General features: G+C 39.3%; 2 protein-coding genes across 5 annotated transcripts in view; one reads left to right on the plus strand and one right to left on the minus strand.

Moving 5' to 3' along the window:
- The first annotated feature begins 1,080 nt into the window (after positions 1 to 1,080).
- Positions 1,081 to 11,773, plus strand: LOC117251404 (uncharacterized). 2 transcript variants are annotated; one of them, XM_033617666.2, is made up of 10 exons: positions 1,081 to 1,387; positions 2,934 to 3,415; positions 3,497 to 3,646; positions 4,118 to 4,356; positions 4,830 to 4,973; positions 5,287 to 5,374; positions 5,645 to 5,850; positions 5,999 to 6,085; positions 6,615 to 6,693; positions 9,766 to 11,773. In XM_033617666.2, exons 2-10 carry the CDS (start codon positions 2,977 to 2,979, stop codon positions 9,918 to 9,920), a joined length of 1,587 nt encoding a protein of 528 aa, XP_033473557.2. In that variant the 5' UTR covers positions 1,081 to 1,387; positions 2,934 to 2,976; the 3' UTR covers positions 9,921 to 11,773. The 2 variants fall into 2 exon arrangements, with proteins under 2 accessions (XP_033473557.2, XP_078030775.1); XM_078174649.1 differs by having other exon boundaries at positions 1,094 to 1,387; positions 5,999 to 6,064.
- The window catches only part of fer1l6 (fer-1 like family member 6), a 44,626-nt gene continuing 39,868 nt past the window's right edge, over positions 10,773 to 15,530 (minus strand). For all 3 annotated transcript variants that reach the window (XM_033617665.2, XM_078174648.1, XM_078174647.1), the window contains one exon: positions 10,773 to 12,899. In XM_033617665.2, coding sequence (XP_033473556.2) covers positions 12,719 to 12,899 — 181 coding nt within the window. In that variant the 3' untranslated portion in view covers positions 10,773 to 12,718. The remainder of the gene's footprint in view (positions 12,900 to 15,530) is intronic.

Below are 15,530 nucleotides of genomic sequence, written 5' to 3' on the forward strand. Positions count from 1 at the left end.
TATTTCAAACTTCTTTGACACCAAAGTAGCGTTACATGATGAATATATCTACTTCTCCAAACTGTACCTTGTGTGATTTAAATCAATTGGGGACTTTCTTACATATCATGTGGGACGGACCATCAATGAATAATGTCTGGGAACAAATAACAAAACGTCTATCTGAGATTTGGGTGTTAAAGTTGACTGCTTTCCAGTATGTATGCTGCTTAATGATGATTCAGGGCAGAACTTTAATCACATTCAAAGGCAGCTATGGGTATCAGCATGCATTTTTACTCTATAGTGCACGTTTGAGAAACTGTATACTTGTAGAATTTAGAGAAAGACCCATGGGGATGGGAAAGGTCAGGGTTGAGGATTGATGAACAGGTGCAGGTTTATATATTGAGTTACTTGTTTGTGTTTGTTGTCTTTGTCATTACCGTAGAGCTGTATTATATGAGGTTTGATGTTTTTAAGAGAAGGTCTGGCAGTTTTTGTCTTAATTTTGTTTTGTTATTGTGCTCTGTTTTGTTTATGTAAGTGTCTGTCATTGCCCTGATATATGATGTGATATTGACCGCAGTTATTGGTTAATGCATACCTGCAAGTTGTGGTGAAAAAAATAAAAATAAATATCTTCTCAATAAGTGCTGCTTTTTCATTATTTTGCACTGGCCTGCACACCCTAAACATATCTTATACTTTGAGTACTCTACCCACCACTGTTAATAATTGTACCAGCCTGAAGACATCAACATGACAGTTTCAGAGAACATTTAGAGAAGGTTCTGTGAATGTTTTTTTCTCCAAAACCTCTAGAATACCTTTAGACAAAAAAACTTTGAATTATCTTCAGTGAACCTCAAGGAAACACACTCTAATGGTTCTTTAAAGTTATTTTTCCCTCCAAAGTCTTGAGAACATTAAAATATGTATATATATTTATTTATTTTTATTTAACCCATATTTAGCCAGGTAAGTTCCTCCAGTTAACCTGCTTGTCAGGAATGTAGGGCCACCTTCACTGTGCGCATGCTCACTCTCGCCTCCAGGGGTGTATTTCCGGTTAGAGGTCAATAAAGCACAACGTCATTCGGTTTGCGGATGCTACAACCCCGGAAACACTTCTCATTTTACAGCGTATGATAGCACCACTGCTGTGTTAGCAAAACTACACTACTGATCAGACTTCCTCCCAAATGTATGTTCAATGAAACGGTACTCGCGAATGAAACGGGAGTCTATGTAACGTTAAAGGATAAAACACTACCGAGGAGTTTTTAAGAAGCGCTAACGTTAGCTAGTGTTGCCTAGCTAGCTAACGTTCCACAGGAGGCTTCGCGTTAGCCAAGTTAGCAGTTAGCTAACTGGCTCAACGGTCTAACACAAGCAAGCACAAACGGTGAGTCAAATGTTTTCTCTTTCATCTGATGTTTCACTTAAAAACCGCCGGTTGACACAGTCTGACTAGTATAGAAACGATGGACAGACAGAAAGCTGCTCTCAAACAGCGCCCGCACCACTGTTGCTAATGTTAGCATGAACATGCTATCTACCCGCAACGGTATGAATCGTGTGCTTAATTTTTTTTAAATGGAATGTAACTTTATAGTTTTCCAATTGAATCTAATTCGTGTGCTAAACTACACGTCAGTGATCCGTTAGCTAGTGTTGCCAACTTTGCTAACGTTCTACCAGAGGCTTCCCGTTAGCAAAGCAAGTAGCTAACAGCTGTTAATACAAACAAGTACAAACTCTCTTTCCTCTTTATTTTTCACTTTAAAAGGCGCCGTTTAAAATAGTACGACTACTAAAGAAACTATGGACAGGCAGAAAGTTGCTAACGTTTGCTCCCAACCCGCATCCGCTCTGTTGTTGGTGTTAGCTTAAGCATGCTAATTGCTCTCAAGGGTTTGAAGTGTGCTAAAGTTTCTGAACTGGTATGTTACTTTAAAGTGTTCTGATTTAATCTAATTCGAGTGTTGAACGACGTTTCACTGGTCGAAGGTTATTTTGTACTAATCACGTAACGTTAATAATACAGACTAGCATGTATTTACAATAACTGCACCACCAATTATGTCGTTAGCTCTCTTGTGTCTGGTCTTGCAACTCAGTGTGACTCATTATCCTGTCTCTGATATGTTACACACTATAGATTCGTTGTTACATTATGTTCCTACACATTCCAGACCTGATCCAAACACCAAATACAAAGTACAGTAATTAATGCTGAGAATTAATCTTATTCTTGTGGGCATTCATGCTGGTGTCAGTGTTATTGAAACGAAATGACCTTAATATGACTGTGGGTGGTATTAAATTATCTTTAATTTAGCTTTAACCATTATCTTATCATAAGGTTGAATGCCCTTACATTAACCTAAAATGTACCTACAAGCAGTGATGCATGAAGATGTTTTATAAGGCCTGACATGGACATTATTATATCTAGTTGTTCTCTACAGCAGTGGTTCTCAACTGGTCCAGAGCCCAGACTCATTCTTAGCCATTAATCATGTCCACACAGTTTAAAATATTCAGTGTCATACTTGTGTTTTGCCATGTCATTGAGCTAGTTTGCTGTCTCTGTTGAGTAGCTGTCTGTAATTCACTCACTCTGCAGCAGGAAACAACACTTTAAAATAAAAGCTCTGTGCTAGAAATTCACTGCACTTCAACATAAAGTGTTTTTTACAAAGTTGACATGTTTGCGAGTCACGTCCCACCAGTTGGGAACTACTGCTCTACAGGGCACAGGGTACAAAGTTGTGTCAATTTCTTTGTTTATTTTGAGGATTGTTCATACTGCGGGAACTCCTCTTCACAAATGTTGTGAAAATTTGCAAATGTTCAAACAAATGTCAGTGAACTAGAAGTTGTGAGATCCCAAACAAAAGACTAAACCTAAATTGAACTTCTAAAGTGTGATGTACTTGTTCATGCAGGTAAAAGAAGAACCCTCTCCGGCTGTTTTGAGGTCTCTTCAAAATGGATGTCAGCATTGCCGTGTCGCTGATTCGAGGTCAGATGGGTACTGTGGTTGAGCGAGCAGTGAACGGAGCGGTGGAGACAGTGCTGGCCGAAATGCTCAAAGTGGTCGGAGTCAAATTTGAGGAACTGAAAGCCCAAGTTGCGCTGATGAAGAGGGACGTTGCGTCATTGCAGCGGGAAAAGGCCCAGAAAGAGAAGGAGAATGACAACATTCGAGCCAAGCTGCGTTACACCGAGCTGAAGTTGAAATACTACAGACAGGGAGTGGAGGAGGAGCTGCAACAGAGAGCCTCTACCTCCACTCTGGTTCGCATCCATCCGTCCTCCTTTCTTCAAGGACAGAGAGGTAGCGCAGGTGTTTCCTCTGCTGAGACCTCTCCCTCATGCTCGACTCAGAGCAGGACCTCTGAAGGATCACTGACGACAAGCAATCAAGGTAATGACAAAGGAAATGACTGACTCCTTCTTGGCTGTCGACTCCAGTGAGTCTTACTCCCTTCTTTGTTTGTACTCCCAGAATGCACCTCTCCACACAGCACAAGCAGGCGTACAGTCAGAATGCGCTCCCATTCAGATGTGGAAGTTGCCACCTCTGACCCGTCTGACCTGCTGCTGCCCGTCTCAGTCTCTGTGAACACACCGACAGAATCTCTGGACAGCAGTACAGGTACAAAACTGAGGGGTTTGGGAGTGTGATGAGTGAATGTGTGTGTCCTGCTGCATGCTTTTTCACATTTGTTCTCGGTCACCTTTATTTTCTTATCCTCTGCTGTCCTCTTTACATGAGATTTGAAAGGTCTTGTCATGGCCTTAAGTCAGGAGGGGAAAGTAAACAAGTACATTTACTCAAGCACTGCGTACAAAGTACATGCCAGGCTTTATATTAACTGCTGCATTATACTTCTACTCCTCTCTTTTTCAGAGGCAAATATTTTACTTCTTAATGTATTATATTTATTTGATAATTATTGTGTTTTTTAAACATTGAAATATTGTTGCCAGATTTGGCCTTGAAATTCTAGTGTTGGTTAGGCGATACTCTAAATGAGGATCAGGAAACCTTTAGAGAGTTGGCTGCATTTGCATGACATCATTGTTGTCACAGCATATACCTGAACAGATGTGTATGTTTGTGCAGTTTTATTTTGTCCTGCAGAACAAGACACAGCTCAGAGCAAAGATGAGGATCAGGAGGACGACTGTGAGTGGACCATCACCCTGCAGCCACATACAGGAGATGTGGATGATGTTGTTGTCCCTGCTCCTGTCCAGACTCTGACTTTGGATCCAGGGCAGCAGTCTGCAGCTGGTTTTGCTTCACCTCATGGCTCCACCCAGGCCGACAGCTCCACGCTGCCCTCCTCTGCTCCTCTGCAGGTGACAACACTAACACATACGCACACCCTACTGGTGTGGCCATACCTGCTTCATGTTTGACCCCTGACCTCTTTTAAGACAAGAACAAAGAGAAATGCCTGACTATTATCTACTGCATTAGTAGTAGGAGAGCACAGTAGAAGAAACAAATCCCTTAGATTAGAGAAACCATATCCTATAGTTATTTATTTGTGCTTTAGGTACAAAAAAACTGTTATTTAGTTACATGCTATTTGATTTGATGGTCATCATTGAGAATGTTGGCGGTGACCTCTACCTCACCTGATAGAGTGTGCGCCCCATATAGGCTAAGTCCTTTGCAGCAACCGGAGTTTGATTCCAATCCTTTGCTATGTGTCATTCCCCCTCTTTTCCACATCCCCTGTCCATCTTCAGCTGTCAATGTCTTCTTGTTATTACACTTTGATTTCTCATCAGTCCTAAAGCCCTGGTTGTCTCCTATTGTACTGCAGGTGAAGCAGGAGGCCCAGGAGCCGCAGCAAGAGGAGGAGGAGGAGGTGATCTGTATCAAAGAGGAGCCAGAAGAAGAGCAGGAGGTGATGGCAACCCTTCTGCTGGACTGTCAGGTGCAGCAGGGTCATCTTCAAGAGTCAGAGGTAAGGCGAGAACTGAATATCAAATCTGACAATACCAAGTCGGCACTTGTGAGAGTTCTTTCCAAGTTGTTAAGAAGAGATAGATTTTTAGGAACCCATGAACAGAAGAACAGAAGAACAGTGTCATAGTTTGTTTTGGATAATCTCAGTGGTCAACAATACTGTCTGGTCTCAGTCCCTCTGAAAAAAAAAAACGATGGTTTCTTTCTGTTTTGCATCATGATCACAAGATAACTCTGGGAATGCTCTGAATATCACAGACTGTTAAGAACAATCTGTAGAGGAGAATTAATGTTGTTATCTGTTCCTCCAGACTCAAAGGTCGGTAACAGAGTGGTCGGCAATTCCAGCAAGCCAAAGAAATCACACTGCAGCCTCCAGCTCAGCTGGACCAAGCGCCTGTGAGTAGATCTGTGTGTGTTTGAGGGCTGATGTCATGCTTCTGAGTTTATACTGCTTGGCTAGATTTTAAAAGCTGAGTACGATTTCTTGCATTTTCAGTTTGGGTTGCAAAGATGTGGTTCCCCTACTTATTCCCCTTTGCCCAAAAGCAGTATTGATCACTGCTATAATAACTGGAGGCTAGCATTAATGATATAAATCAGCACCCTGATTTATTGATGTATCTCTAAAAGCTCCACCACTGTAAACCTCTTTGTGTGTGCCCTCAGATCCAATGCCTCAGCCAGTAGCCTCCCAGCAGTCAGTGGTGGCTTTGCCATCTGGCATCCCACCTCGCCAGGCAGTGCGGCCCTGGACTAAAGACCTCAGCCTTTATGAAGAGTACAAACTGCGCAGGAATGAGCTCCGCAGGCGAAGCATCACCAGACGCAGAGAGTTGGAGAAGACGCTGCCTCAGCCGCTGCTTGCAGATCTAGTTAGTAAACCTTAATGTTTACGTCAGACTATGAATTATGATATCAATCTGTGTGACATATATTAATCATGTTTAGAATTTTAAGGGACAAATTTTACCACAGTTGCCTATATTTGATATAAAACATGATGATTTTGTTGTGTTGAAGGTGCGAGAGCGTCGAGAGAAGACCAGACTGAGGGTGGCCAGATGGAGGGCAAAAAGGAAACTCCAGGCGTGTATTAACCAGGCTCAGGTCAGTAATGACTTTGGCTTTTATTATCACAGAAAGAAGAACATGATGTACAGGAACACAATGCCCCTGTCACAAGGAAGTGTCTTATTCAGCATGGATTTCTCTGTGTAACACTGATGTTTCTAGGTCTCACAGCTGTCTTGTTCAGGTTGACTTGCATGAAAATTCATTTAGTCAAGAGGTCTGTGTTTTGTAGGATTTTAAACAACACACTCAGTGATAAATTTTAGTTTATTCTGTGTTAGAGATCTAACTATGGACTTGCACAACTTAAGTGCTGTCAGTAGCTGCACTCAAGCTAGTAACTGATACCTTCATTAACATCACAGCATCAGGTCCTACTTAAGATTTCACGGTCGACACATTACCTAATTGCACAGTATCTGCTACATGCTTTAGCCTTTAATAATTAAAGAGTAAGCTGCTACCTACTGACCTCACCCTTACACACAAGTATCATTTACACGAAAGGAACCTTCCTTCTTAGTGAGACAAAGCCCTCATTTTGTTTTGTCCTGTTCGTTCTCAGGCTCTAGGTGGTGCTGCAGGTCTTTCTCAAAACGGCTTTCCCATCAGCAGTCAGCATCAGCAGCTCACAGTGTCTTGTGGTAAGTTGACACACACCTATATAGCACTGAATAGCCTGTTACTTGTTTTGTTTTTAACCATCTCCATGTCCCACCAATTTTAATGGTGCACATAATATTGAGCTCTGCATGTATTTCTCAGCTCGACATCCACTGGTGAATGTGACCTTGTAGGGCTGCCAACACTCACACATTGACCACACAATTGACTAGGGATGCTGTGATCCAACTTTTTCACTTTTGATGTGATACCGATCCAATACCAGTGCATATTTCTATCTCTCTGTTCTGACCAATAGGTTCACTTTTTTAGTACTTATTTTGTAATGTGGAATAATAGAAAAGGCTTGATCAAGTGCTATTACTCAAAATGAGAATAACATATTTCCCAAGATGAATAGTCCACAACAGTAGGTTATTATGACAAAATTTGAGCCATTTGTTAGATATTTAAATTTTTAACATAAAATAGGCAGTAGCATTAAATAAAATAAATAAAATAACATCTCTGTAGTGACTCTGAGACAAATTAGAAAAAGCCAATTTAAAAAAATCATACAAATTTAAAAGAAGGCTTTGTTTGACATCTGTTACATAAATAAAAAAGTCATAACTTCCAAAGTCAGTTATCTCTACTGCCAGTGGCAGCCTGGTGCTGCTGCTGTGTATAAAACAGAACTGCAGGGACCAAAGTTCACCAAACACAGACCCACCCTCCTCTCTTCTTTGTGTGTTACAATGAAGTGCTGGATGGAAAAGCTGGAGTGGATTTGTGGAATGGAATGCTAGTATCGCAGTGCTAGTATTGCACTTTTCCCCTGCATTGCGATCCGATCCACATTTTTTTGGCTGGATTGCAGCATATTTTCGATCCGCGATCAGCATCGCAGCATCCCTACAATTGACACCTTTCACATGCTCTCATTCCACACGTACAGTACAGGCCAAAAGTTTGGACACACCTTCTCATTCAATGCGTTTTCTTTATTTTCATGACTATTTACATTGTAGATTCTCACTGAAGGCATCAAAACTATGAATGAACACATGTGGAGTTATGTACTTAACAAAAAAAGGTGAAATAACTGAAAACATGTTTTATATTCTAGTTTCTTCAAAATAGCCACCCTTTGCTCTGATTACTGCTTTGCACACTCTTGGCATTCTCTCCATGAGCTTCAAGAGGTAGTCACCTGAAATGGTTTCCACTTCACAGGTGTGCCTTATCAGGGTTAATTAGTGGAATTTCTTGCTTTATCAATGGGGTTGGGACCATCAGTTGTGTTGTGCAGAAGTCAGGTTAATACACAGCCGACAGCCCTATTGGACAACTGTTAAAATTCATATTATGGCAAGAACCAATCAGCTAACTAAAGAAAAACGAGTGGCCATCATTACTTTAAGAAATGAAGGTCAGTCAGTCCGGAAAATTGCAAAAACTTTAAATGTGTCCCCAAGTGGAGTCGCAAAAACCATCAAGCGCTACAACGAAACTGGCACACATGAGGACCGACCCAGGAAAGGAAGACCAAGAGTCACCTCTGCTTCTGAGGATAAGTTCATCCGAGTCACCAGCCTCAGAAATCGCAAGTTAACAGCAGCTCAGATCAGAGACCAGATGAATGCCACACAGAGTTCTAGCAGCAGACCCATCTCTAGAACAACTGTTAAGAGGAGACTGCGGGAATCAGGCCTTCATGGTCAAATATCTGCTAGGAAACCACTGCTAAGGAGAGGCAACAAGCAGAAGAGATTTGTTTGGGCCAAGAAACACAAGGAATGGACATTAGACCAGTGGAAATCTGTGCTTTGGTCTGATGAGTCCAAATTTGAGATCTTTGGTTCCAACCGCCGTGTCTTTGTGAGATGCAGAAAAGGTGAACGGATGGATTCCACATGCCTGGTTCCCACTGTGAAGCATGGAGGAGGAGGTGTGATGGTGTGGGGGTGTTTTGCTGGTGACACTGTTGGGGATTTATTCAAAATTGAAGGCACACTGAACCAGCATGGCTACCACAGCATCCTGCAGCGACATGCCATCCCATCCGGTTTGCGTTTAGTTGGACGATCATTTATTTTTCAACAGGACAATGACCCCAAACACACCTCCAGGCTGCGTAAGGGCTATTTGACCAAGAAGGAGAGTGATGGAGTGCTGCGGCAGATGACCTGGCCTCCACAGTCACCGGACCTGAACCCAATCCAGATGGTTTGGGGTGAGCTGGACCGCAGAGTGAAGGCAAAGGGGCCAACAAGTGCTAAACACCTCTGGGAACTCCTTCAAGACTGTTGGAAAACCATTTCAGGTGACTACCTCTTGAAGCTCATGGAGAGAATGCCAAGAGTGTGCAAAGCAGTAATCAGAGCAAAGGGTGGCTATTTTGAAGAAACTAGAATATAAAACATGTTTTCAGTTATTTCACCTTTTTTTGTTAAGTACATAACTCCACATGTGTTCATTCATAGTTTTGATGCCTTCAGTGAGAATCTACAATGTAAATAGTTATGAAAATAAAGAAAACGCATTGAATGATAAGGTGTGTCCAAACTTTTGGCCTGTACTGTACATTTACTCAGAAAGTGAAGGACAAATTTATAACTGATAACGTTGTGACATTAAAAGAGGACACCGACAGGGCACGGACAGACAAGGCTAAAAACACACAAAAACATGGCCACCACACAGCAGTGAAGTTAGGGTCACGATTTTCGAATTTCGAATAGTCGTTTTAATTTTGAAAAAAAGATTTTTTAATGCGACTATTACTATTCACCGTCTTATGTCCTCCCTTTATTTGACATGCAATTCAACTCCTAACCACATGAGGGCAGTATAGGATTGCTACAGCGGTGTGAGATGGGCTACCAGCTAGTTTGATGCTCTTCTACAAACAGGAGAAACATGCAGAATCCCCGCGATGAGGGGGGGGGGATTATTCGAAAAATTGTCGAATAGTTGCCATGATTTTCGAATAGTGTTTTTGCTTGTGCTGGTTCATTCATTTTCAGATTTTGTAGAAGTCGTGTTTTCAGTTTGGATGTAGTTAATAAAGAGTTTGAAAAATATAAGAGACTTTGCATCTTGTGTTTCAGCTGCGACGTCCAGCAGTCAGCAGAGACAGAGCTCAGCGCTGCCGCAGTCCAACAGCTTCCTCAGCAACACATCAGCCAACACATCAGCAGCAAACAGCATCTCTGCCACTCTCCCCTTCCTCCCCCCCACCTCCTCCTCTACTCTGCTCCTGTGAGGCCCCAACATGGCTCCACATCAGTACACGGTCACAACATCTTCACCATCCTCTTCCTACCCCCAGGTCAGCCTACAGCAGAGTATCTCTCTGACAGACACAGATATCTTGCAATGAACTAGAGATTTTTAATAACGTGTTTGTCAAATTGGTGTTCATGAACAATCAGTCACATACATAGCCATCAAGCATTTGGTCTTATTTGCTTACCTTACATTGAACTTCTATTAACACAATAACAGCAGAGCCAATTTCATTCATTTCTTTATTCAGCATAAATGAAAAGCATTATGGATCTTCAACAGGTTAAAATTAAAAGCACCTTATCCCTACACGTATGTACAGACAAAATGCATCACCTTGTTTTTGTCCTTACGTTAAATCACATACTCTATAAAATGTCAAACATTCAAATAAAAACACAACATTCAGATTCTTATATAAATTCATTCTCCTACACAGGAAACATAAATTATGTTAAAGTGTATTTATGCAGAAACCTTCAAAGCTATCTTCTTAAGTTATCTTTGTCTTTCTTGTACGTCTTTACTGTTGATGTGTTTTATAGTTAAATGTTTGTTTGATTTGACTGAAATATTACGGAGCATGGGAAGAGACATGGAGGGGAAAAAATTAAGTTGAGGACAAAAAATATTTACTTTTATGAGCTCTCACTATAACTTTTCATTTAGGACACCATGCCTCAAAGTCAGTTGGGCACCATGGAAACAACCACAATGATGGACGTGCAAACCATAGGGCAGGATGTCACAGCAAGCTGGTGGCCAGCTGCGGAGCTGGGTCTAACCTGTGTAACGGCAGTAACAGAAAGTTTGCTGATCTGGTCGGGAGTTGGGGCGGTCAGGGATCAGCAAACTTTCTGTTGCTGCTGTTACACTCACTGCAGAGTAGCTTCATTCGCTTACTGCAGACCCGTCTCCAGAGCTGCTGTCGGCTCTCCTGGCGATAAACTAGGGTCCTATAGAGTTTTGCGCTGGCAAGAATCTGGCTATATGATACAAATCGTGATACACGGGTATTATGATTCAAAATACTGCATTTCTGTAAGCAAAGCGATACATTGTGTTTTATTTTTCTAAAAGTAATTCTAATGTAAATCTCTGCTGTTTACTAACCCGTTTACCGGCTTGTTGGCACACCACACATACAGAAAGGCACACTCGTCTGCTGCCAAGCTGTGTACACATCTCTTGTCCATTTGCAATAGGAAAGGAATCTATAGCCTATTTTTAACGTTTTTTTTCCCGCATTTAAAAAAACCCCTGCTGATTTTGGTGGAAAATATAAAGTAGATTTGGAAGACGATTGAGGGTACCAGATCAGGGTATGCTTTGTGACAACTGTGTTCACTTGCGCTGGGTATTCTCTTCAGATGTCTCACTAATGAGAATTTATATTTGAGACCAATCTCATGGGTGTGTGCCCTCCATTGCAGTGGTTGTTTCCATAGTGCTGAACTGACCCAGAATAACAAAGACCTAAATGAAAAAGATTTGGAGATCTTCCCGAGATTTACCCTCTATGTTCCTTCTTGGGCTCTAAAAATATAGTGCAACAGGAACAATTTATTATGTTTGTTTTTTTTAAATTGGGCATTTGACTGTCTTTCAAATATTAGGCAGAATGGGTTTTCCAGTGCTGGGGTGATTGTAATCATTGCAATTTGTTGTGGAGTTGAAGTATCAGTACACAAAGAAATGAACTGGGAAGTGTTACTTTGCTTTATACCAAAAACATGTCAAAGTTGCTAACAAGAAAACAAACATTCATTCCTGATAAAACAAAAGAAGCCTAATACCTTGTTCACTTACAATAAATGCACATTAAAATAAGCACTGTGTCGAACTTTTATTTAACAAAGCTTGTCTCTTTTGTACAAATAATGTCAATAACCTAAAAGTTTAGGTTCAGATTTTTTAAAGTCTATCTGTAGACAACACTGCAATCATCCCTCCTCTGAATACTGTCTGTAATGCACTGTGTTGGGATAAGATCCACAGTTCTTGTTTTGTCTAAAATGCACCATATAATTTATCTGAAGCTGTTGGTAAAATCCAATTGAAATTAGTATCTCCCTGCTGGTAGGCATACATGTGCAGGTTTACTGCCACTTTTCCCCTCGCAGCAGCAAAGCACAGCAGACTCTTAATAACAAGACCTTGAATTTGGAAAATACCCACTCAATTTGCAAACTTGAAAAGCTTTGACTTAACAAAACACATTTCTGGAAAAAACAAGAACATTCAATTTTGTTTTCCATAGCCAGTATGGAGAGGGTGATGTATTCCAGTGATCAGTAACTCCTTTAATGTACATTTGGCATGCAAGTGATGTACTTAGGCTTGAAAAAATCCAAACCTAGGCTTTAAAGGCTTAGGCTTTCGATGTTGTAGATTCTTTTATAGTCAACAGTTCCTTTGAAAAGTCCGAAAATGAATATGCTAATTGCTCTCATGACACCTAACAAGGTATGAATGTCTCTTAAGCTCATTTGTTCCTAATTGACATACATCTCTAAAAAGTGGTTATATAGATATAATTCCATTAAAGGAAAAGGCTTGGCTAGGTTTTAGCCAACGTTATTCAAATGGGAGAAAAACACTGCATCAGGTGTGTTTGGCAAGAAAAGGTAACAGTTTTTGGTCCCATTTGGTCAAGCTGTTGAAATGAACATGTTTATTATTTTGTTATGACGTCATAACATCTGTCATCTAAAAGTCATCCATAATTTTGAATACATATTGAGAGCTACAGTGTGACCATAATCTGTGTGTATGTTAACCATTGACTATCTTCTGAGAAATGGCTCCTGGCAGTGTGTAGAACAGCAGGGCGAGGAACAGCACTGAGATGAGCAGGACCAGAGCGATGATGATGTACTTCTTGTAGCTTCGCCACACCAAGTGGAAGAAACACTTGAATGGATTGACAAACCACGAAAAGGAGGTGTCTGGACGACTAGAGGATAGAGAGGGGAACAGAGTTAATTAGTTTCATTTCGTGGTAAAGTTAGCAAGCACTGAAATCAGCTTAATTAAAGGAGAGACAATAATTTGGGTAATTCTGACTATAAATGACATATGAACCTTACTTTTTTTCAGTGCATCAAAAAGTGGGTGGGTATACCATAGTCGTGACCTTTTTTTCATGATTTTGGACGACATGCTATACTATGACTTTTTTGTCATGATTTTGGACGACATACTATACTATGACTTTTTTTATGATTTTGCACGACATGCTATACTATGACTTTTTTGTCATGATTTTGGACGACATACTATACTATGACTTTTTTGTCAAAATTTTGGACGACATGCTATACTAAGACTTTTTTGTCATGATTTTGCATGACATGCTATACTATGACTTTTTTCATGATTTTGCACGACATGCTATACTATGACTTTTTTTCATGATTTTGGACGACATGCTATACTATGACTTTTTTTTCATGATTTTGGAGGAAATACTATAGTATGACTTTTTGTCATGATTTTGCACGACATGCTATACTATGACTTTTTTTCATTATTTTGGACGACATACTATGACTTTTTTTCATTATTTTGGATGACATACTATACTATGACTTTTTTTCATGATTTTGGACGATATCCTATACTATGACTTTTTTTCATGATTTTGGACGACATACTATACTATGACTTTTTCATGATTTTGGACGAAATGCTATACTATGACTTTTCATGATTTTGGACGACATCCTATACTATGACTTTTTTCATGATTTTGGACGACATGCTATACTATGACTTTTTTTCATGATTTTGGACGACATGCTATAGTATGACTTTTTTTTCATCATTTTGGACGACATACTATGCTATGACTGTTTTTGTTATGATTTTGGACGACATGCTATACTATGAGTTTTTTTTCATGATTTTGGACCACATACTATGCTATGACTGTTTTTGTTATGATTTTGGACGACATGCTATACTATGACTTTTTTACATGATTTTGGACAACATGCTATACTATGACTTTTTTTTCATGATTTTGGACCACATATTATACTATGACTTTTTTGTCATGATTTTGCATGACATGCTATACTATGACTTTTTTCATGATTTTGCACAACATGCTATACTATGACTTTTTTTCATGATTTTGGACAACATGCTATACTATGACTTTTTTTTCATGATTTTGGAGGAAATACTATAGTATGACTTTTTGTCATGATTTTGCACGACATGCTATACTATGACTTTTTTTCATTATTTTGGACGACATACTATACTATGACTTTTTTTCATTATTTTGGACGACATACTATACTATGACTTTTTTTCATGATTTTGGACGATATCCTATACTATGACTTTTTTTCATGATTTTGGACGACATACTATACTATGACTTTTTCATGATTTTGGACGAAATGCTATACTATGACTTTTCATGATTTTGGACGACATCCTATACTATGACTTTTTTCATGATTTTGGACGACATGCTATACTATGACTTTTTTTCATCATTTTGGACGACATGCTATAGTATGACTTTTTTTTCATCATTTTGGACGACATACTATGCTATGACTGTTTTTGTTATGATTTTGCACGACATGCTATACTATGACTTTTTTTTCATGATTTTGGACCACATACTATGCTATGACTGTTTTTGTTATGATTTTGGACGACATGCTATACTATGACTTTTTTACATGATTTTGGACAACATGCTATACTATGACTTTTTTTTCATGATTTTGGAGGAAATACTATAGTATGACTTTTTGTCATGATTTTGCACGACATGCTATACTATGACTTTTTTTCATTATTTTGGACGACATACTATACTATGACTTTTTTTCATTATTTTGGACGATATCCTATACTATGACTTTTTCATGATTTTGGACGAAATGCTATACTATGACTTTTCATGATTTTGGACGACATCCTATACTATGACTTTTTTCATGATTTTGGACGACATGCTATACTATGACTTTTTTTCATGATTTTGGACGACATACTATACTATGACTTTTTTTCATGATTTTCGACGACATGCTATAGTATGACTTGTTTTTCATCATTTTGGACGACATACTATGCTATGACTGTTTTTGTTATGATTTTGGACGACATGCTATACTATGACTTTTTTTCATCATTTTGGACGACATGCTATAGTATGACTTGTTTTTCATCATTTTGGACGACATACTATGCTATGACTGTTTTTGTTATGATTTTGGACGACATGCTATACTATGAGTTTTTTTTCATGATTTTGGACCACATACTATGCTATGACTTTTTTTCATGATTTTGGACCACATACTATGCTATGACTGTTTTTGTTCTGATTTTGGACGACATGCTATACTATGACTTTTTTACATGATTTTGGACAACATGCTATACTATGACTTTTTTTTCATGATTTTGGAGGAAATACTATAGTATGACTTTTTGTCATGATTTTGCACGACATGCTATACTATGACTTTTTTTCATTATTTTGGACGACATACTATACTATGACTTTTTTTCATTATTTTGGATGACATACTATACTATGACTTTTTTTCATGAT

The sequence above is a fragment of the Epinephelus lanceolatus genome, chromosome 14 (assembly GCF_041903045.1).
Source record: "Epinephelus lanceolatus isolate andai-2023 chromosome 14, ASM4190304v1, whole genome shotgun sequence".
Lineage (NCBI taxonomy): Eukaryota > Metazoa > Chordata > Actinopteri > Perciformes > Serranidae > Epinephelus > Epinephelus lanceolatus.